A 22,894-nucleotide genomic window follows, 5' to 3' on the forward strand; every position below is an offset into this window, starting at 1 on the left:
ACACTCTGATTATAAGCCACAGAAAACTAAACCAATGTCCCCTTGGCAAATAAAGAATTCATAGACCCACATCATTGAAAAGTTAGCAGGAGAGCTAGCTTAGCTCACTTTGACCCCGGGAACACTTTTGTAAAAATCAGGCCCTCTTTTATCTCTCCGCATTCCTCAGTTTCACTTCTGTGTTGGCTCCATTTTCAAACGAGCTCACTCCTTCTATGGCAAGATGCTGGCCACTGCTTCAGAACTTTCATTCCTACAGCTTCACAGCCTGAAGGAAGACAGCTTTTTGGCCCCTGTGCTTATCAGAAGCCCTGGCTCTGATTGGCCTAAGTTTGGTCCTGTGCTGATTCCTCAACAATCAAGTAGCCACAATTTGCTGATTGGCTGAAGCCTGTTCTCATGCTCCATCCCCAGGGCAGTGTTAGAGCCCAACCAGACCACATGGCCCAGTGGGTGTGTATTAGTCAGGGTTCTCCAGAGAGACAGAAACAATAGGATGTGGATGGGTAGATAGACAGACAGATAGATAGATAGATAGATTTATTATAAGGAATTGGCTCGCTCAGTTATGAAGGCTGAGGGGTCCAAAGATCTGCAGTTGGCAAACTAGAGATGCAATGGAGCCAATGTTTCAGTTTGAGTGTGAAAGCTGGAAAAGATGAGTGTCCTAGCTCAGTCAGGCAGGAAGAGCTCCCTCCTACTCTGCCTTTTTGTTCTAGTCAGGTCTTCAATTGATTGGGTGAGGTCCACATTAAGGAGGGCCATTTGCTCTACTCAGTCTACTGATTCAAATGGTAATCCCATCCAGAAACATCTTCATAGATACGTCCAGTCCAGAATAATGTTTGGCCAAATGTGTCAGCAAGTTGATACATAAAGCTACCTATCACAGAGAGTAAGAGGAAAACCCTTATATTAAAACCAGGGCTATTGCCAGAAGAAAGAGAAGTGGATGTGGCAAAGCAAATGCTGCATATTCAGGAAGAGCAACTCTTCTTGGGCAGACCATCACATGTGGTCTGATGCACACAATTATGCTATCCCTACCCTCCCACCACTTGAGCAGAGAAACTATGAAACAACAAAGTCTGTAACAAAGAGTTACAATTGAATATTAAACCTAATAAACCCAATCCAGAGAATATGTATTAATTATAAATTAATTTCTTATTTATGCCTTATTCAAGTGCTTTTTAATACAATTCCTTTTTGTTGGAGTGGAATCTTAAAATATAAAGGAGGGAAGTTTTCATTGTCATATTGTCCTATATCACTTGCCCAATTACGCAAAAAATATAGGTAGATTCCAGTTTTATAAACATAAGCAGACATCACAAAAAGTTGGCTTAAAGTTTGTTTAAGCAGAGTTGGTCTTAAAGGAAATAGGGCGGGTTTATTTTTGAGAGGTGGAATACTCCATGTTTTCTTAGAAGAGTGGGGCAGTATGGTATCTGTGAGAATAATCAGGATTTGTATCCTTATTTTATTGTATAATATCTCTATCAGCTATGAGAACTTGGAGAAATTACTCAATTGTTTAAAGGTCCCCACCCATGAAATCTAAATCATATTTGTAATTTGGACTGAATGACTTTGCAAAGTTAAAAACCCAGTGCATACTAAGTGCTTAATAAAAATAGAGCCTCTTCACACCAGTGACAACTTAGGGACTGTCTCTCCTCCCTATGTCTTTGCAAAACAGCTCTTCCTCAGCTCTGCAAATAACGACTCATAAATAATAAACAACAGTCTTCTCATGGAGATCCGTGTCCTCCAAGGGCTACAAGAACTAGTGAATACGTAGGTTTTCAACATTTTTTAGATTAATGGAATTCACACTGGCCAGAACCTCACCCCTCTCCCCGTGTGATCGTGTTGTACCTGACAAAATACAGAACAAGGCTCGCTACATAAACACCGACATTACAGTGTCTGTTATTGAAACAAGATTTTACCTAGAGGAAGATTTGACCATTTGATTTGGCTCATGGTAACATCTTCACCCGGAAATTAAATTTCACTTTGCTATTGGAGCCAAAGTGTGTTTAGGTCATCAGTGGATATAGGAATAACTTAAAAAACAATGATACACATATATTATTACTAACTCTAAACTTTTATTTGTTCACTTTAAATATAGGCTGAAAAAACATCCCACTGGTGTCTAAAATGACTCTTATAATTTATTCTTTTAACAAGAGGTAAAATCCTTTGGTTATTCTTTAATTACTCTCTATCTCAAGTTCAAGAAATTCCCAAGTTGGATTTGTTCTTCCTCTCTCCTACCCTTCCCTTCGTTTCCATTGCTACTGCAGTGCGATGTGGGGTTAAGAGCATGGAATGTGAGAGATGCTGGTTCAAATTCCAGCTGCCCTGTTTGCAGCTCTGTGTCCTTGGGCAAATTACGTCACCTAACTTTCCCTCAGCTACACCATCCACGTACAGTAGTGATAACACTTCCTGCCTCATCTGATGGTGGAGTGAGTAAGATGAACTCTCTGCCCGTCTTTTTTTCTTGATCTTTCTCACTGGATCCCAAATCCCAAACCCAAGTTCCCAGATGTTTCATTGGACCACTATTTGTAAATACCATTCATCAGACCACCTTTCCAAATGTTCCAGGGTTTTCTTTTCCAAGGTTCCTTCCTTCCTCCAAACCTTCAATTTATCCCTTTTGTCTGGATAATAAGGTACAAATTGGTTCCTGTGGCATTTAGGCTCTCTAAAGTCTGGCTTCATCTATATGATTTCATCATTTCCTTATTCAAACTTCCTTACCTGATGCTAATATAAGAGTCTTAACTTTTTTCTTCCAATCCTCATTAATACAGAACTTACTCTAGCTATATCCAGTTTCAAACTTACTACTGTTACTTTCTCTGATCTTCCATTTTAACTTAAGAAAGTATATAAGAAAAACACTTGAATGAATCTGCTTTAATTTCCCTGCACACTCACAAAAGCAACTCCCTCTTACCTTTGGTACTGTGGGAGAATAAGGCTCTGTTTGGATTTGAACCGGCTAGAGACATCCTTTATTCTGAGCAGTGTATTGGAGAAAACCAGACCCACTGAATCTGAAGCTTTCTTACAAACGAGAGAATATGTATCTGTATCTCTACCTCTCTCTCTCTAATATTGGGTTAATTATTCAAAAGTACATATATTTAGTAACAGCTTAAGTGAGCAAAATACTTTCTGCTAACAAACAAATTTTGACAGATTAAGTGAATCAGTTTAACTTCTTATAGCAATCATGTTTTGTGAGATTTGTGCTTATCATATGAAAGATTAAATTAGTGGAATTTAAAAAATTGTAGTTAACTGTTTAATATCTCAGGGAGCTTCTTGTTCCTTCTCAGAAACTTAGGACAATAATGTCAAGAACCTATTTAGATTTAAATCCTTTGCTTCTGATGCTTGAGCGCCTGTGATGAGTGGAATGTGAGAATTATCTAACTTTATCTTTTTTGAGAAGGGTAATAGCATAGTCATGTCTTGAAAAAGAAGTTTCCCAAATATTATTAAGTAATAGACAATCATTAAGAAAACTTGAGAAAGTACAGATAGAAAAAATAATTGGATTTCATGTCACCACCCAGTGACAACTACTGAGAATAGTTCTATTTTCTTCCCCTATGTTCTATCTACGGGTAGATTTTTAAATTCTAGCTAGAATTACAATGTGCCTATTTTATCACAGTACATCTCGCATTATTACATATCAGTTAACATTAATATTGATTTCTACCTGAATAAAAAATTAATCCATGTTCACACTCAAAAACTTAGAAAATATAAAAAATTGTAAAGATGGAAATAAAACATCATCTTTAATTCCTGACACCTAAGTATAAAATCACTGTTATATATTAACATTGTTATATATTTTATTTCTATATTTCTATTTTATTTCTATATCTATATAGATATGCTTTTTAAAAATGAAATTAGAACCATAATTTTGCATTCTACCTGTTTTGGGCATGTTTTTCCATGTCACCATTTTTCAACACTGGCTTCGTGATAAACGCATATTACCGTGAGTATCTTCTCGGCCACCTGACTGGTCACTTTTGTCAAAACCTAGAGTAGTTCAAATGCTACATTCTTATACACACGGCTTTAATAAGCACTCTTGTATAAATAGTCTATTTCTGGTTTTAGACTATTTTCTCAGAAAAGATGGCCAGAAATAGAACTATTCTTAAAACAATAAAACTTTTTATTCATTCTCTTCAACTGCTCTCTAAGCATCCCTAAGCATCCTTTCTTTTCCAGGTGGCAGTGTGTGCGCACGAGGGCACAGACCGCTTTTCTATTCCTTTCTTCGTCCTCAGTGCCTGCAAAGTATTTTGCTCAGAAACAGACTACAGAAACATTAATGATTGACAATGGTTCCCACGATGTCTTCAATGTCATCCTTTGCTTATTGCCAAAAACGAATGAGTTTTCTCCAAACAGACGAATCAGACGCCTTTTGAGACGTCACAGGCATCAAGCAGTGGCCGAGACTTCACTGCTGCTTCTCTTTCTCTTGATTGTTTTTCCATCACATGTGTAATCCCCCACTAGCTGATTACTGTTTGGTGGTGGTTGGTTGTGCTGGTCTTGGGGGTGTTGTTGGCTTCGTTGTGGTTTTACATACTCTCAGTCTATGTCTCTTCATTAAGGTCCATGTCAATTCGACACAAATGCAACCTACAGGTTGCTTGAGTAGGTGACATGATATAAAAAGTGTTGAAAATCAGCTCAATGTGCACAGTCGTAATCGGTGTGCCCCCGTGGCAACGTAGTAAGGAGGATATTCTTCTTAGATAGAATTTCACCTCTGCAGCTGTCTCTGGTCAGCAGCGCCTCACAACAGCCTCAAGAATAGTGCATGATTTTGCCTTGCCATCCCTTCCTGATTGTCTCGGCCGAATTTACAATGATGGAATAACTTTTCTCTAAAAGAAACATCTCTGTAGAGTTCTCTGTGCCAAACATCATTAACTCCCAGTAGCTAGATTCAGCAGGTGAAGAATTTGGGAAATGGGGTTGGAATGTTCACAGAGTCTTTGTGAAGGCCGGGGTATCTCCAGTGGAGGCAAACATCTAGGGACGACATTGAAATGACCTTGCAGGACTGCTTGCTGCTATGATCTCAGCCCCTCTGGGTCTGAGTCACTGAGGCCAGGGCCTCCCAGTAGGACCACTCTTCCTGCTGCTTCAGAGAACTCGATGGTTCCTCTGTGGGGCTGCCCTCATCACCAGGAATGCATTCTCCCTGGCACCTAACACCGCCCCTCCGTGTTCTCTTAGATCAAAGTCCCCCACTGGTGAATCTGATTGGCTGGATCACAGGCCTGCATCTTAGCTCAAAAGATGCTAGAAAATTGAGTTCTGACTTCTACAATGGAGAGGTAACACTCATGACCTTGAAATTTCTCCAAATATAGAGAAAAGTCTCCAAGAGGTATTAGGTAGTCACAAATACGTAAGATGTCCACTTCACTGCAAAACAGATCCTTTTATGAGCAGCATTGGTGTGAAGAGGCTACCTGGCTCGATGCTAGGTGCAGCAGAGGTTCTGAGCTGATCCTTGTTGAATGAATCACAGTAGGGAATTTACATTTTAGTTTGAAGATATGCTGTGACTGCTCCTTACAACAAGTTCCAACTACTTTCTCAATATCAAAATTGCTATAAGCATGTACCCTTGCAATAAACAGGTTAGTTAATGGTCTATTTTATAAAGGCCTAAAAACAATGCTTACAGTGGGGTGCTTTGGAAAATGCTATGCGTTTTTCCAGGTAAAAATTAGGGTGAGGATTCCAACTGGGGAGAGATGATTATATTTTGGCCCCTAGACAGAGAGGTTTCCTTGATTTTGTGCAATCTTGCTCTGTGGAGTGTAGACAAGAATGCAACAGTTCCTGAAGGTTTGCAAAGAGAAAAAATAAAACGTCAGATTCTGGGGTCACAGCGCCACCTGGTGAAGAAGGGAGGAGCTGTTCGGGCAATGAGTCCACACCATCACAATTGTAGTACTAGCTCTAGCAGAAAATGTGAACGGAAATACTCTATGGACTCTCGTATGTGGTTACTGAATGAATTCATCAATAGCTCTATTGTGTTATATATTACAGTGCTAATTCCTAAATACACAGTCACTCATTCACATGTGCATTTATTTATTCATTAGCTAATATTTGTCAAGCACCTACTTCCTTGTTGGTTCTGCTATTACAGAGGCGAGGAAACAGGCATGGTCTGTTTCCCTTGGTACTTCCAGTACAATAGGGGAGACAGAGTTCAAAAGGAAATGCACTAAAGGGAGGGCTACAGGGTGCTTAAAGGAGGGGAGGCTGCTCTTTCTCGGTGGCAGATGTGTTTAAGGAAAGCTTCCTTGATGGAGTGACACACAGGCTGAGTGTTGAGGATGAGTAGAATTTCACCAGGTGAACAACAGGAGAAAGGGCATCAGGAACAGCAGGATAAGCAAGTGCAAAGGCCCTGAGGCAAAAGGGAGCAGGTCCATCCACGGAATGGAGGCTCAAGAGGATGGAGCACAGTGAGGGAGGGGAAAGATGGCATGAAGTAAGGTCAGAGAGGGAGGCTAGACTTTGGTAAGTAATCGAAGTTATACCCCAAGAGCAATGGGAAGATAGTGAAAAATTTCAAACAGGGGTATGACAAAACTATTCACAAAATCGTTGATCCAAATACAAACTGATACTACCTTACCCACAGTAAGAGTCAAAAGAAGTACAAGAGAGAGAAGGTAAGGCATACACAGTGGCAGCTTAGAAAAGTACCAAAGTGTGTAACCAGTGCAGAATTTAAAGATGGAAGAGGTTAGCTAGAACAAAGGAGTCTTCAGAGGACGGATTAAAACTTGAGTTAGGTTTAAAGGCACCACTGGCTGTCAAAAGGCATGAAGAGAGAATTCTGGGGATCAGAGAAGAGAGCGGGAAGGAGGCAAGCCTGAGAGAGAAGTATCAGATGGCCCCGGGAGGAAATTTTTCTGTAAGAGACAGAGTCTCTGATTTGTATCTGCTTTTTTACTTCAGAAAACCTAGGGGATTTTTCCCCCAATTCATCGAGGAATGGGAAATTGTCTTAAGAACATTCCAGAAGATGTGCACACGGGGAGGTTTACCAGAGGTCAAATGGGAGCGTGGCCTGAGCTCTCCATGTGGCTGGTATACATGGTAGGTTTAGAATTAATCTGAAAATAAATTTGAGTGAAAGTTTCAAAATCAAGAGACTTTACATTAAAACATGGGATTTCTGGCTTGTAGGAAGAAGGGGGAACTTCTGGTAGCACTGGGTCCCCATTCCCTCATGGCAACAATTGGCTGGAGAGGAGGGGCTGCCTGAATTGGGTATGGCCAGTGGGATGGAGCGCAGTCCCCCAGCACGCCTGCGTGGCCCCCGGGCCATTGGAATCGCCTCCCACCCCTCCCCGCAACGGTGGGAGCAGGAGAGAAGGCACATCGGCTCCTCTCCAGCTTCATCTCATCCCCTTCTCGGCTTGTTCCTCTGCAGCCCTTTTCTTCCGTTTCTTTAAACACGCCATGATACTGGAGGTTCCCTCCACCTTACCCCGCCCCAGGGCTGGGACCAGGGCCTCGGAGCGAGGAGAGCGTGAGGAGGCCCGGGCCCTGCTCCGCTTCCACCGCCTGGTACCTTCCGCGCTTTGACCAAATCTCGGCGGAAACGCGACTTCAGAGCCCATCCCAGGGGGAAGATTTCGTCAAAGCCCCTTCAGATCGGCTCCTGTAGCAAGTGAAACTGGTATTCGCTTTAAGTCAGAGAGTTTAAATGTCCTTTTAAAAGGTATTTATTCTACTTTTTAAAAACAGATTTTTTTTTTTTTTTAAATTGAGAAATTACTAGTTCTGTTGGTATTCCGGCAAAGTATTACCAAGAGGGACTTGAATGGCTTGGGTCTGGGAACCCTACCACGATCCTTGGGCGCCCCCTGCAGGCCCTGCACAAACTACCACCTGCTAATAGCGTGGGTTCCTCAGCCCCTCGCTCCTCGTGGCCTGCGTGGAAGGGCAATGCCATCCAGGTTTCCCTTTTAAGTCTTAGACTCAGGAGCCCCGAGCAGATGTGGCCGGTTTTGGAGGGTGCTCAGCACGTACTGCTATGGAATGAGCTCATTATCGCCTTGTGACAGAATCTAAATTAAGCTGGGACACGTCTGGACAATTTTGTAGCTTACATATCAATTCAAATAGGTTTCTTCCCCCCTTAATTTTCCAGTTAACATACTTACCATTTCTTTCATTGTATCTTCTTCATGGAATGTTCATGCTGGTAGTTACAGTCTTTTATTATTATTTTATGTGTTCTTGTTATAGCGATTAATAACATCTCACCTTCTATCATACTGTATAATTTACTTTTATGTTTTAAGTCTGGTCTGACTCCCATCGCTAGAACCTAAGCTGCATGAGGACAAGAAATTTTGTCTCTTTGTTTCAGTGCTGCAGCCCCACACCCTCGCACCCACCCTTCACGATCCAGTCAACATGTCACCAATGTCAGAGGCTTCCTTGGCTATTCCAGCCAGACACAGCTCTTCCTCCCTGGGACCCCTCAGCACTGGCCCCAGGACTGTGGCTCCAGGTGCTACGAGTAGTAGTGACATATGTGCGTCAACTGTAAGCTCCTCGATGTGCGGCATCTTGTCATCTTGTCGAATTCACCTTTTTTTTCTTTTGCAAGAACATCTACAGATTTCAAACAAACAATGCACTCACAAACCTCCTCATTTAGATCTGTCAGAACAGCAGCCTGGGGAGTGACAAGTTCACATCCCTGGAGGGCCTGGCAGGTAAGCAAAGGGATGAGGCAGGTGGGGATGTGCAGAGGCCCTGGGGAGGGCCTGCTGGCTAACCGGGCCACGCCCAATCAGCATCAGCAGCCGCTGTCAGGCAGGAATGTAGGCTTAAGGTCACCAGGACTCTGATCTTACAAGCTCAGGCAAAACAAAAATTCTGGTATTGTCGACTGAAATCTCCTAATTTTCACGTTGGTTCAATTACAGAAAAATACTGTGTGGGTCAAAAAAACTCATATCTTGAATCCAGTCAGTGGGTGGCGAGTGTTTGACTTGGTGTAGGAGAAACGTGTTCATTCACCCTCAGTAGGGACGGTATTTTCAAGGGGTTATTGGTGATTTTCCTTACTGACCTGGAGTCTCCAGTTCGTTTCCATTTGCACCCCTCTTCTTTCTTTTGCTGGTCCAAACAGGTAGGGACAGCTCCCAGCCAGAGAAGAAACCAGAAGCAAAGGTTGGATGCTCAAAATTAAGGAATGAGAAGTTGCTCTGCACAAGACTTGAAAGTCCCCATTTGTACTTGCAGGACTGGTTTTCCTGCTAGGAAAGAGACTGGCTCGAAGGACCCCATGGGCTGGGGAGGGGAGGAGGATAGGGATGGGGGGTGAGAAGGAGGACCTCAGAATCCGAGGGTGCCAATTCAGCACCAAGGTTGGGGGGGGAGGGGGGCGGGGAGGGCAGGCCACTGTCCGTCTGTCCAGATCAAATGACACTCTCCTATGCCACGGGACTCTGCCCAGCCCCTTTCTGGCCAGCCCTGGTGAACGGCCCCATCTGATGACCCAGAGCCCCCTCGCAGAAGACACTGCTGGCTGCTGACCCAACAGCCCTTGCGTCCTTGTTCCTGTTTGTTTTCAGAAGCCCAGCCCAGTTTCCTATTTAGATAGCCGTACTTCCAGCTTCGAGGAATTAGTCACCATTGTTTAAGGTAATCATTAATCCTGCTGCTTTCACTAGTGATTGAGGCGGGCGTAAGACAGACATAAAGGCAAGAGGGCTGGGAGATCCTGGGAAATCCTTTCCTCCTTGAGAGCGAGAGAAAGCAAAAGAGAACATGAGCACAGGAGAGTGAGAGAGAGAAAGAGAGCAAGAGCAAGCCAGAGGAGCAGACGCGAGGTAAGTGCGTCCCCTTTCCTCTCTGCCTGTTGCATGCTCTCGGGTGAGGACCTGATACTTGGGGAAGCAACAGCCGGAGGCCAAGGACCCATACAACACCTGACTGAAAGCCTTAACTTCTGCTACGCTCTGAAAGTTTGTGTCCTCCCCAAATTCACACCTTGAAATCCTCATACCCACTGTGATGGCATGAGGAGGCGGGGCCTCTGGGAGGAGATTAGGTCATGAAGGTGGAGCCCCGGTAAATAGGAGCAGTGCCTCATAAAAGAGACACCCAGGAGCTCCCTGGCTCCTTCCTCCATGTGAGTCACAGCGAGAAGGTGCCTGTTACAAACCAGAAAGACAGCCCTCACCTCACCACGCTGGTACCCTCACTCAGACTACCAGCCTCCAGAACTGTCAGAAAGAAATTTCTATTGTTTGTAAGCCACCGAGTCTGTGGTATTTCGTTATAGCAGCCTGAACAGATGAAGACAACTTCTTCGAGCTGCTGATCCAGCCCAGCCATCCCCCTCCTCCCTAATTGACAGCGACGACCCCTTTCCTATCCTCTTCCCAGGCTGGCTCCTCCCACTCCATTAGCTTAATAGCCGCCTCCAGGGAGCCCCTCCCAGACCACTCCCTTCTGTTCTTCTCTATCTTGGCACTTCATGTGTTTCCTTCATGCACTTGGCAACATTTATGATGATTTTGCACTTCATATCTTGTCTCCCCTTCTGCTGTCTGTTTCTGCAGTGCCTTTAAATTTTGCTATTATTTGTGAACTCTGAAATGAATGTCATTGATGGAGCATCTACTATGTCCCAGGCCCTGTGCAAAGATTTAACCCTGAAGAAACTCCTTCATTCAACAAGAATGTATTGAGCACATGCTAGCTGGACATTGTGAAGCCTGAATGTAAAGGGTAAGGAGTCTGGAGCCGAGACCCCGATAGAACAGGCAATGCTCCTGTGGGGCTGAGGGCTTTGGTAGGGAAAGCAGAGCATGCTACAAAGTCCCGTTACCCTGATTTAACCAACGGGGAAACTGGGACTTTGAAAAAAAGGAGACTTGTCCAGAGCAGTTCTCAAACTGTGGTCCATGGACCCTGGGGTCTCTGAGATCTTTTCAGGGAATCCAAGAGGTCCTCCCTTTTCCAACTACATATCTGTGTGAGACCAGATTGTCTTCATATACATCAACTAAACAACATATCGCAGAGATTGAATGCAGAAGCAGATATCTAACTTTCCATTAAGCCAGACATTAAAGAGATTAGAGAAAATATAAAACTATACCCTTCCCCATTTTTTTTTTTTTTTGAGGAAGATTAACTAAGAAGGAAGTTAATGAGGAAGATTACCCTAAACTAACATCCACACCCATCTTCCTTTATTTCATATGTGGGACGCTGCCACAGCATGGCTCGATAACTGGCACATAGGTCCGTGTTGGGATCCGAACCTCTGAACCCCGGGCCGCCACACCGGAGCCCCAGGAACTTAACCGCTAGGCCACTGGGTTCTTACACGGTTTGTGAGATTGACGGGAAACAATTCCCCTTCCGTCTCCTCAGGGCCCCGCCCCGGCCCTGCCCGCCGCGCCGGGCGCCCCCTGCTGCCCGCGGCTGGAGCCTGCGGCCCTTGGCCACACCCCCCGTTTCAGTCGGCCCACAGGGAGCCGCTTGTCCCTTTAATTGGCATGTACCAAGTCCTTCCAGGGTCCGTCTCCTCCCCGGGTCCCAGGCGAGAGGAGTCACTGGTCGGAGATCCCGCAGGAGGGGATGTGGAGACGGCGCGGTGCTCCGTGGGGCTCTGGGCCGAGCGGGAGCGGGGGCGAGCGCGGGCCGAGGCGCGCCGCCGCCGCCGTTCTCCCGCCGCCGCCCCCCCCGCCGCGCGCCGTCGCGCAGTCCCAAGATGGCGGCCACCATGAAGAAGGCGGTGAGCGGGGCGCTCGGGCAGCGGGATGCGCGGGCGCCGGCGGCCTGAGGGCCGCGGCCCCGGAACCCGGCGTGGGGCCTGGGCCGGGGTTCCCGACCCTGGGGGCGGCCCCCCGGGCGAAGCCTGTCGGCGCCCCGGGCGGCTTCGGAGGTCCCCGGCGGGCGGAGGGGGAGCGCCCGGGCCGGGCGCTCCGGAGGGCTGGGGCCGCCCCTCGCGGGGCTGAGGAGGGCCTGGAGAGGCCGGGGACCCCGCAGCCTGGCCTTGTCCCTGGGCTGTGGGCAGCCGAAGGGCCCATGGACTGCGGTGGGCCGCTACGCCGGCATCTCCCGGGGCTGTCACGTTTAACCCTCACATGCTCACGAGGCTGGGTGCTACTGCACCGTCCTTTGCAAGGGAGGAAGCTGAGGGCCAGAGAGGTGGAGCCACCTACCCGAGGTCACGCAGCTCTAAGGAGCAGAGCGTGGCCCGCATCCCCTGTGCCCAGCCCCAGCCGCCCCGATGCCCCGGCGTCCCCCAGGCCGAAACCGTGTCTATTGAGGGTAGATGATGGGCCCGGGCCCAGAAACGGCCGGTTTATGATCTCTGCTCCTCCCAGCAATTTAGCAAGGACCCGGGTGTCCCTCCACTTTATAGATGGGGAAACTTAGACACAGAGAGGTTAGTGCCTAAGTGATTAGCTGATAAAAAGCAGAGCTGGAATTCAAACTCAGGTTTTGTTTTTTCCAAAACATATCTTTTATCGTACTAAGTAAGCTAAACTCCCATTCAGGGTTTATAATCCAGTAAGTCTAGCCAGAGGCTTAAAGATATACAGAAAGAAGAAAAATAAAATGGGGAGGGGCAAGGAAATCGTGACATCGGATAATTATTGTGCCTTTACTGTACTGTGTGCTAGCACGGGTCTAAGCGTGTTGTGTACATTATTTGTTTTAATGTTATACTCCTTTTAGGGAGATACTGTTTTTATTCCTATTTTACGGATGAGGAAACAGGCACAGAGGCAAAGCTAGGATTTAAATGAACACAGGCATTCTGACCCAGAGCGAGTGTTTTTAACTTCCATGGTGTCTGATGAGAGTCCCCTGGCTGATGGGATTCGCTGCCATTCCACTTCAAAGACCAACAGGAGAACCTGCTTCCTTTGCTGTCCTACTGTGCAGGACCGCACAGGCTGAGCCACCTGCCTCTAGTGTAGGGTGACCAGCCATCCCGGTTTGCTCAAGATTGAGGGAGAGCTAAAATGGAAGGCCCCGGGCAAACCAGGATGAGTTCACTCTGTGGCTCTGTCATCCACAAATTCGTACTCATTGCTGGAGTAGGGTTCAGGGCCATGGTGATTCAGAGAAGTAGGAAACTGAGATTCACTTCTCCTCTATTTTCTGTTTAAATTGGGCCCTCTGTTGTTAGATATGCCTTTAATTCTGGGGAAGACGCTGGTTGTGGTTTGCTTCCCAAATGGTGTGGAAACTGAAGTGCAGAGAGGTGAAGTAAAGGTTGAGGAAATGGTAGAAGAATGATTTGAACCCTGGACTTTGCAGTGTTTTTGATTACCTACATTTTCTCCTTTCTTTCATTCAGCAGACTTTTTGAGCATGTAATAGGGCGCAGTCTCAGGTTTAGGTGATGGAGATAACCATGGCGAGCTACGATAATGAAGTTCTTACTGCCTTGTCCTCATAGCATCGCAGAACTGATGCTCTGGGTGAGGCGCAGGCATTGCTCAAATAGTCACACAGAAAACTGTAAAGTTTCCAACTCCGATGAGGGCTATGCAGGAAAGGTGCTTGTGAAATGAATGCTGGAATGAGGTCTGTTTTGTAATCTGAGAAGGGGGAATCTCTCAGATTACCTAAGGATGGGGAGAAAAACTCAGGAAAGGAGCAAGGCGTTCTAGAGAGGGGACGTCTCCTGCAGAGACCATGCGTGCAGTTAATAAAAAGGAGGCCAGAATGACAGAGGATCGGGGAAGGAGAAGTTGAACCATGGTGGGGGTCGACATAAAGAGGGGCAGGTGGTGGCCAAAACACGAGGGACTTTCTTCTTTATCTTAGACTGGCATGATAGGTGCAGCATCCTTTAGTGAATGTTTCCAGTGCTGTGAAACATTTCTGATAGGTTAGCTCCACATGCGGTATGCTTTTCCTCTCCGCTACTCTAGGAGAAAACACAGGCATGCCAGTGGGTGATAGTGAGAGGTCACAGTGCCAGCCAGCCCTCTGAGTGAAACCGAAATTGTGTGCACGCTGGAGTAGTTTACATGACTGGTCGTGACTTTCCTGGTGAGAATGTTTAGATGAGGGGATCCAGGCCTCTCCTCTCGTCTGCTCTCCAAGACCTGGTTCTTGGTCCTGGGAGGGACTGCAGTCTGATTTCTGTTTGTTGTCGTGAGTACAAATGTCCCCTCCCCAGAGAGAGGCCATCTTTGACCTTCCTTTCTAAAGAAGCCCCCATCAGTCCCCAGCCCTTCAACACTTTTGGCCCCTATTTTTCTTTCCCCATCACGTGTGTCACTGTGTGACATGATCTGGCTCCCCTTGTTTTCTGCCTACCTGCTCCACCAGAATGTCAGCTTGCCAGTGTTCATGAGGGGAGGACTGTGGCTCTCTTCACAGGGCCTGGCGCAGAGGAAGCACTTACTAAATAATTATCAAATGAATAACTGTAGGCATGAAGGGCGAATAAGAGTATAAAGCAGAATTTTATATCACAGAGACTTGGTAGATACCTTTAAGAAACAAAAATAAAAGCAGACTGAAATTGGCCAGAATTTCCTTCTCCTTGGCTTCTAGAACAAAGAGCGACCCAGCTGTCCATCCAGACTCTGCTGGTAATACCCAGACTCCAGTGTGGGGCGTGAGGAGTATGGTGCACCCTCCTCCCATAATCCCCTAAAATACTGATTCTCAGGAAGAGGGTACCGTCGGGCTTCCGGGGATTTTGATTTTCATCTTGAGCAGTTATATTTCTCTTAGGCCCAGCAGGGTTTTCCTCTAGATCTGGTCTCTTCTTCCTTTGTAATGATTTTTTTATAAACGTTATTCTGGAAATAAAGCACTTATTTATCATGTATTGAAAGGTGCCTCTATCCCCAGGCCCTATGCTAGGTGCTCATTTTATCCTCCCTTCAAGGGAGGAACCAGTTTCCCCATTTTACACATGACGAACCTGAGGTGGCTCCCAGGAACTGAATACTGTACAGTAGTTGCCCTCATCCGCGGTTTCGCTTTTTGAGGTTTCAGTTACCTGCGGTCGACTGGTCTGAAAATATCAAATGAGTGAGAGAGAGCGAGAGCACATTCACATAACTTTTTTTACATTATATTGTTACAATTGTTCCATTTTATTATTAGTTATTGTTGTTAGCCTCTTACTGTGCCTAATTTGTAAATTAGACTTTATCTTAGCTATGTATGTGTGTATAGGAAAAAACATAGTATATATACGGTTCAGTACTATCCCTGGTTTCAGGCATCCACTGGGGGTCTTGGACCATGATCCACCACATCTGGGTGAGCAGTGCGGGATGGGTTGCCGAGAGACCAAAGAAAAGACCCAGAGAGAGCGAGCGAGACATATGGGTTTATTGGGAGTTACTTTCAGGGAAGGTCCAGTGGCGGCTGGCTGGATAGCAACATGCACCTGCTACCGTCCCATGAGAGACGCTGGCTTAAGTAGGCAGAGGAACAAAGGCTGCATGCTTGCCAAGGGGGATCGTCCCTGTATGACCTGCATTCCAAGGACCAGAACCCCCCCACCCGCTGAGGGCCTCTGTGTTCCCTCAGACCGAGAGGGTCTCAGTGCTAACTCTCCCAGGAGAAAGCAGCTGGGTTGACCAAGCCCAGGAAGACTGTTACCATCATGAGTGCAGGCATGTAGCCCAGACCAGAGCCTCAAGGCCACATGGTCTTTAAAGGGGCACACCAGCTAATGCCCCTACAAACCGTATCCCCTGCAGATAAGGGGGGGGCTACGGTAATTTGTCCAAGGTGCCTGCTTGCTTGGATTTGAATCCACTCTTAACTATTTCCACCACTCTGTGCTGCCTCAAATACTGCAAAATAACTCCTTCCTCCTTGAGTTCTTATAACTTCGTGAATGGTCGTAACTACGTGTGGCTTCTCTTAGAGCAGGAGTTCCTACCTTTTAGGGGTGTGGACCCTTTTAAGAATCTGATGAAAGCTATGAAGACCCTTCCAGAAGAATGCACATACAATACACATCATTGTACATACAGTTTCAGGGGGCAAATGGACCTCTCAATGTCCAGGGACCCCTAGTTAAGAGTTATCCCCTCCCTGCAAAAATGAAGCTTCATGCAATGTAGGAGTGTTCTAGCTCAGCGAGATTAAGCAGAAGCCGCTACTGTTAGTTGTGGCAGGTGCTGACTTCTCACTTTTGCTGTAAACAGCGCTGCGCTGGGTGGCGTGTAGTTTAACCTGAGCGTATTCGCCTCCCACTGACTTTAGCCCTTCATGCCAGAGAGAAAACCACAGTTAAGGAGTGAACTGCGGGGGCGTGTGCTGCTAGGGGCTGCTGTTGGGCGAGGCTGCAACAGGAAATGCCTGCTTGGGAGATAGAAAGCAGGTGGCCACATTCCCTCGACAGCTTTTCAGAAACCGTGTGTGTGTGTGTGTGTGTGTGTGTGTGTGTGTGTGTGTGTGTGTGTGTGTGTGTGTGTGTGTGTGTGTGTGTGTGTGTGTGTGTGTGTGTTCAGAAACAGTGCATTAAGCCTCAGATGCACGTCGGGCAAGCCCCGTGCTAGGTGCTTTCCTGGGAATTACACGGTTCAACCTCATGATGACAAATGCATCTGCAAATACACATTCAGGTTTTCAGGGGCTCAGTATTTAAACTCTGCAGGCAAGCAGGAACTCTGGAATTCTCTGTTCCCTGTCTGCTTAGGGAATTGATAGTTCTCATGTAGCCAAACCGACTTGAATGCCTAGATATCTGCACTTGGACTTCCCTTTGGTTTTTGTCGTGTAGCTCAGTGCTTCCCAGCTTCCATATTCATAAAAATTAGGCACAAGGTTGAACATTCAAAGTTATACATATCAGGATGTAAAGGATCTTGTCAGTATGTTCTCCGGGTCTCTGATGATGGGCCTGATCATGTATGATGAGCGCCTGGGCCAGGGGAGGGCTGAGTTCTAGGTGTCTGCCCTTATGTTCTAAACAGTGAGCTCCATATTGGCCTGAGACAGCAGGGGATAAAAGCACCCCTATCTTATGGCATTGTCATGGGAGAGACCAGGTGAAAGGATGGGTGGGGTGTGGTTATTGTGAACCCATTACTGTTATTGGCAAAAGAGCCCAAAATAGTCCTTCTTGAAGCTATATATATATATTTTTTCCCCCTTTAAATAATAATCAAGTGCTCTTGTTTCTCTTTTATAAATGTGGGGAAACTCTAAAGAGACTCTGGGATTAATTTCTTTTCCTAAATATGTGGTCCCCCACTAAGAATCTGATGAAAGCCGAGGACCTCCTGCTGCTCCTCATGCACACACACACACACTTTTGCCTTTAACTTCTAAGAGCTCATGGACCTGTCTGGACTCTGGAGCCAGACTACCTGGGTTGAAATAGAGCGCTACCACTTACTGGGTGTGTGGCTTTGGGCAAATTATTTAACCTCTCTGTGCTACAGTTTCTCCATCTAGAAAGTAGTGGTACTAGTGATCCTACTTATTAAGATTGATTGGAAGATTAGCAGAGATAAAATACTTAGAAAGTTCTTTGCATGTAGTAAGAGCTCAATAAATGTTAGCTATTATTTTTATGATTTCATACATATTTTGTCATTTAAGCATTCCAATTTTATTTACTAATTTAGTCATATTAAATATTTTTAAACATTCAGTTTTCATCATTTTACAGTAAATTACACCTTATTCATTATGAAGACATAAACAGATTCTACATTAAAATAAATATAGTTTTTACTATTTGTGGAGTGTAGCCACTGAAATGCATAGTGACCCTCTAGCCAGTGTTAGCAGTTAGATTGAAAATTATAGAAACTGTCAGATTTCTGATAGTCTTAACAAACTTAAGCAAGTTTTACCTCTGAGAGAATAAACTAGTATAAGGCATTTACCAAAATTAATTACCACATCACTTTTTGCTCCCTGGGTTATCTTGATGAAACTGTTCCAACTTGAGAAATTCTGCTCCAGGCCAAAAGTTGGCTGAGTTGATTCAGGACTTATTCTTAATTATTGTTTGTGTTGGAAATGCTTTTCTAGCTTAGGCATGATTCCGTAGAATATTGAAAGAGGTTATAGATTTAGGAACAAATCTTAAGCTCGTGGAGCGAAAAGTTAGTAAGGCCTATGTTTGTGATATTCTGTACCTCTTGTGTTTTTTGACTATATGAGGACGAATAGTTTATTGAGTTATTTCAGAGTTATATAAAAAGCTAACCTGTAACTTCTCCATTAAAATTAATTCTACGAAAAATTAAAATGTTTTTTCAGGCTGCAGAAGATGTCAATGTTACTTTTGAAGATCAACAAAAGATAAACAAATTTGCACGGAACACAAGTAGAATCACAGAGCTGAAGGAAGAAATAGAAGTAAAAAAGGTATTGAAAAGATGTATCTCATTTAAGAAAAATAAAAGTTCTTTGTACTATGGATTTTTAAAACTGAATTCAATAATATGCGATTATATCTCTGGGTCTTTGTTGCGGATGCCATAATCCATTCCAGTGAGTTTAAGAAGAAAGACATTATTTAAGGGTTGTGAGATGGTGTCGAGATTGTTGAGGGTTTGAGGAGCGGGTCCCAGGACCACATCTCAGAACTTGGCTGGTGATGGAACTGCTGTTGTCTCCACCGATCCCAGAGCCAGCTGCCTTGTCCACCGTGAGGAAGCTGCCCCTTCAGACCCAGGAATGCTGGGCTGCCACTGCTGCCGGCCCCGTACACTGGGGGCCTCATGCCCAGCCCCCTCCTCATCGACTGTTGAAGTCCAGTTCAAGGGCATTTGCTTGGTGGAATTTAATTTACCATTTGCTTTCATCCTATCATCAAGCAGGTCTGAGAAATGTCATTTGGTGTTTTTGTTTCTCTTCTAACCTAGGAAGGCAGAACTCACAAAGTAGGAAACGCTTGAGTGGCCATGGATACCCACTGTCCACCTCAGGTGTTAGGTAGCTGTTAAGTGCTTCCTTATGAAATGTCATGTAAAAATGTAAGAAAGTCTTATTTTAGGGTGATAATGCCTTTGTGACAGGGTCCCTCAGAGAGTCGATGTCCCCAAATTAAAGTTGGCTTGTAGTCTCTTCTCAGGGCATTTTGAATACGTTTTCCATTGCTGTTTACAGAAACAACTCCAGAATTTAGAAGATGCTTGTGAGGACATCATGCTTGCAGATGACGACTGCTTAATGATACCTTATCAAATTGGTGATGTTTTCATTAGCCATTCTCAAGAGGAAACACAAGAAATGTTAGAAGAAGCAAAGGTATGTTGGAGTCTTTCCCTGACTGATGAAGTCTAACTCAAAAAGTAGGATTTATATCATTATAAAGAACATGTAATATAGATGTAGGGAAGCTAATGGAAACTAGCTAATATTTCACGGGTTCTTAAAATGTCCCAGGCGTGCTCTGAATGCTTTGCAAGCATGATTTTATTTAACCCTAACGGTGAGTCTGTGAGATAGGTACCCTTAATCCCACTTTCGAGTTGAAGAGGTTTAGAGAGGTTATAGGACTTACTCACAGTCACACAGAGGGAATGGCCTTCTGACTCTAGAACCTGTGCTCGAAACTAAAAGTATTTAAAAGTACGGAATATTATAAAGTAGAAAAGAAAATCACCTGTAATCCACTACCCAGAGATAGTGATCCACAGTGAACGTTTTCATCTGTGTCTTTTATGTTCTCTCCTTCTCTTTCGCTGTGTAGTTTTGCTTCGTGTTTTGGTCGGTTAACATCCTAGTAGGAGTACTTTCTCGCTCCGTTTAATGTTCATTCATTTATCCGGCAGATGCCCAGTGGGAGCCTGCTCTGGGCCAGGGATACCTGCTTGGAAAACATCATTTTTGGTGACCGTTTAATGTCATGTTGGTAGACATTGATTTGGCTCACTGTCCTGTTGTTAACATCGATTTGTTTCCAGTATTTTCCGATAGTAATATTGCAGGGAGCATTCTTATACCGAAAGCTTTGTTCACATTTAGGAAATTCTTTGAAGGAAATAATCAGAAGTATGATTAATTACTGGGTCGGAGTGTGGATCCATTGACAACGTTTGAGGCATTGGAGAATTGTGTGAAATTAGTTTCCAATTCACATGTCCTCCAGCCGCATATGAGAAGGGCAGTCATGTTTGTGTATGAGAAGCTGATGGCAGTTAAACATTTTCTAAATCTTTTAAAATTTACTTATTTAATGTTGAATACTTATTTGATGTTTATTGAATGTTATTTAAAATGCTAGTCTCCCTTCTTCAAATGTCACAGAAAGCAGTACTTTCCATGAATTAAAGCTGCATTTAAAAACCTGGAGAGGAGCTAGTACTTTTGCTCCTGGATCCTTCCATGCGGAAACACTCACTGGATGTCTCCCCTTATGTTTAAATCTTTTCTTTCATAGTAAAATTTTGTAATTTTGTTTCTTTTTTTTTAACCATCCTAAAATATTCTTGTCAAAAGTATTTCAAGATAGTTTGTGGTTTTTGTCATTGTTGTGAACATCATCTCCCCCTCATACTGAACCTCTATTTTTTTATTTATTCATTCCAGAAGTGTTTATTGAGTGCTTACTTTGTGTCAGGTTCTCCCATGTACTAGGGACACAGGAGACAACAAAACATGCCTGGTCTCTGCTCACATGGAGTGTATAGTCTAAATGGAAAGAGAGAAAACTAAGCAAAAAAACTAACAATGAGTAGAAAGTGGTATGAGGATAGAGCCACCTTTAAGGTCATAGGGCGGGGGCTCTGTCCTAACCTAGATGTCAGGGGTCAGTGAGGGGCTCCCTGGGAAAGTGACGAGGTGACAACTGAAAAATCAGGAGGTATTACGTAGAAACGGGGAGGGGCTGTTCCAGACGGAAGAAACAGCATGTGTGAGTAGTCATAGAAAGATTGTGGTGCAAAAGTAGAACTGAAAGAAGTTTAATTTGCAGGAGATTTGGGAGCATCTCAAAATGTGGTCAGATCTTGAAGAACTCTGTCAGTTGAGTTGAGTAAATGACTTTATTTTAGCAGAAGTCAGCAAACTTTCTGTGAAGGGCCAGATAGTAAGTGCAGTAAGATAGTAGTAAGATAGTAGTAAGATAGTAGTAAGATAGCAGTAAGATAGCAGTAAGATAGCAGTAAGATAGCAGTAAGATAGCAGTAAGATAGCAGTAAGATAGCAGTAAGCAGATAGTAAGTGCATTCGGCTTTGTGGGCCATGTGGTGTCCGTCACAGTCACTGTGACAGGAAGACATGTCACCGAGTGCCATGGCTGTGTCCCAGTAAAACCTTCCAAACCCAGCTCCAGGCTAGATGTGCTCACCCTTGTCCTGGGGCAAGAGGAGCCTTTTATGCCTTTTAGGAAAAGAGTAATGTGATAGGGCTTGTGATTTAAAAATAGTTTTCTTGTATGTTGTGGTAATTTCACTTATTAATTAGGTTTCCTGGGTATAGAAATTTTACCTCTTTTCTAACAGCTGTCTGTCTGATTTCTAGTTCTTGTCTTATAGCAGTGGTTCTCAGACTTTTAGCAGGTGTCAGAATCATCCACAGGAGGGCTTGTTAAAATTCAGATTGTTTGGCCCAACCCCCCAAATTTTTAATTCAGGAGGCCTAGTGTGGAGCCCTAGAATTTGTATTTCTAACAAGTTTCCACATGATCAGGGGTCCAGACTTTGAGAACCATTGATCAGATCCCTAAAACAATAACGTTGTCAATAATAGGCATTCTTCTTTCATTCCTGATATTAATGGATATACCATTTGTATGATTTCATATTTTCCTGGTTGTATTTGGGAAAAATCCTTTTCTTGGTCTTAGCCAGGAAGGAATTTCTGATATTTCATGCATTTCATGTGGGCAAAGCTGCCCTCTCCCATGAACAAGGCACTCATTACTGCTGTCTTTCAAAGTCTAGCTCAGGGGCCTTGTAGTTAGTAAGAATTTCTGCCAGATTTTGACTGTCAGTTATTATTTTTAATTATTATTTTAATTATGGGTGGCAGTGTGAATTTTTATCATTTCCTCTGGTTTCTTAGTTATTTTTATGGGAAGTTGGAAGAGGCTGTGTCAGAAGCCAGGCCCGTGATAAACTATTTACCAGAAGTGTTTATATATGGTTCTTTCTTTATTAGGATATGATAATTTAGAAATTAATTTTATCTGTTGTGTTTTTTAAATCAACAAAAACTGAGGGAAAAAAAGTTTGATTTATTCTATACTAAGCAAATATAGGCCATGGATTAAAAATGCCCACATCCAGACTCTTGGTTTAGATTTAATTATCAGTGTTATTTAGCTGCCTGTCCAAGTTTAGAAAGTTTTTGACCTAAAATCCTTCCCAAATATTACTTCATCTGCAGATGCTCAGAAATCATTCTGTTGAGTAGAATTAATTTAACTTATTTTTTTTCCAGAAAAATTTGCAAGAAGAAATTGCCGCCTTAGAGTCCAGAGTGGAATCAATTCAGCGGGTGTTAGCAGATTTGAAAGTTCAGTTATATGCAAAATTTGGGAGCAACATAAACCTTGAAGCTGATGAAAGTTAAACATTTTATAATACTTTTTTTAATTTGTTTAATAAACTTGAATATTGTTTAAAATGATAATTTCCCTTCTTCAAATGATATGGAAAGCAAAACTTTCTTTTTTTAAAATTTTCATTTATTTAATGGAAACTTGCCTATTTTCACATGTCTTGCTTATTTATTTTATATTTTTAAAAGAAAACAGTAGTCATCTATGTATTTTGCATAACGATTATATCAAGCATAGGGACTCTATGTCATGTTATTAAAATCAGTTAAGCAATCTTTTATGTTTCTATAT

General features: G+C 44.0%; 1 protein-coding gene across 1 annotated transcript; it reads left to right on the forward strand.

Annotated features, from left to right (window-relative positions):
* Positions 1-9,604: 9,604 nt before the first annotated feature.
* Positions 9,605-22,674, forward strand: PFDN4 (prefoldin subunit 4). Its single transcript, XM_044748429.2, has 6 exons — positions 9,605-9,953; positions 10,689-10,857; positions 11,353-11,872; positions 18,352-18,459; positions 19,204-19,344; positions 22,483-22,674. The coding sequence occupies exons 3-6, from the start codon at positions 11,849-11,851 to the stop codon at positions 22,612-22,614; spliced, it is 405 nt and encodes a 134-aa protein (XP_044604364.1). The 5' UTR covers positions 9,605-9,953; positions 10,689-10,857; positions 11,353-11,848; the 3' UTR covers positions 22,615-22,674.
* The last annotated feature ends 220 nt before the right edge of the window (positions 22,675-22,894 follow it).

Source organism: Equus asinus, chromosome 15 (assembly GCF_041296235.1).
Source record: "Equus asinus isolate D_3611 breed Donkey chromosome 15, EquAss-T2T_v2, whole genome shotgun sequence".
Lineage (NCBI taxonomy): Eukaryota > Metazoa > Chordata > Mammalia > Perissodactyla > Equidae > Equus > Equus asinus.

Coding starts and splice junctions, on each gene's coding strand:
- PFDN4 (XM_044748429.2), top strand. CDS start 11,849: ATGGCGGCCACCATGAAGAAGGCG. Junction 11,873..18,351: donor CGGCCACCATGAAGAAGGCG/GTGAGCGGGGCG, acceptor ATGTTTTTTCAG/GCTGCAGAAGATGTCAATGT. Junction 18,460..19,203: donor AAGAAATAGAAGTAAAAAAG/GTATTGAAAAGA, acceptor TGCTGTTTACAG/AAACAACTCCAGAATTTAGA.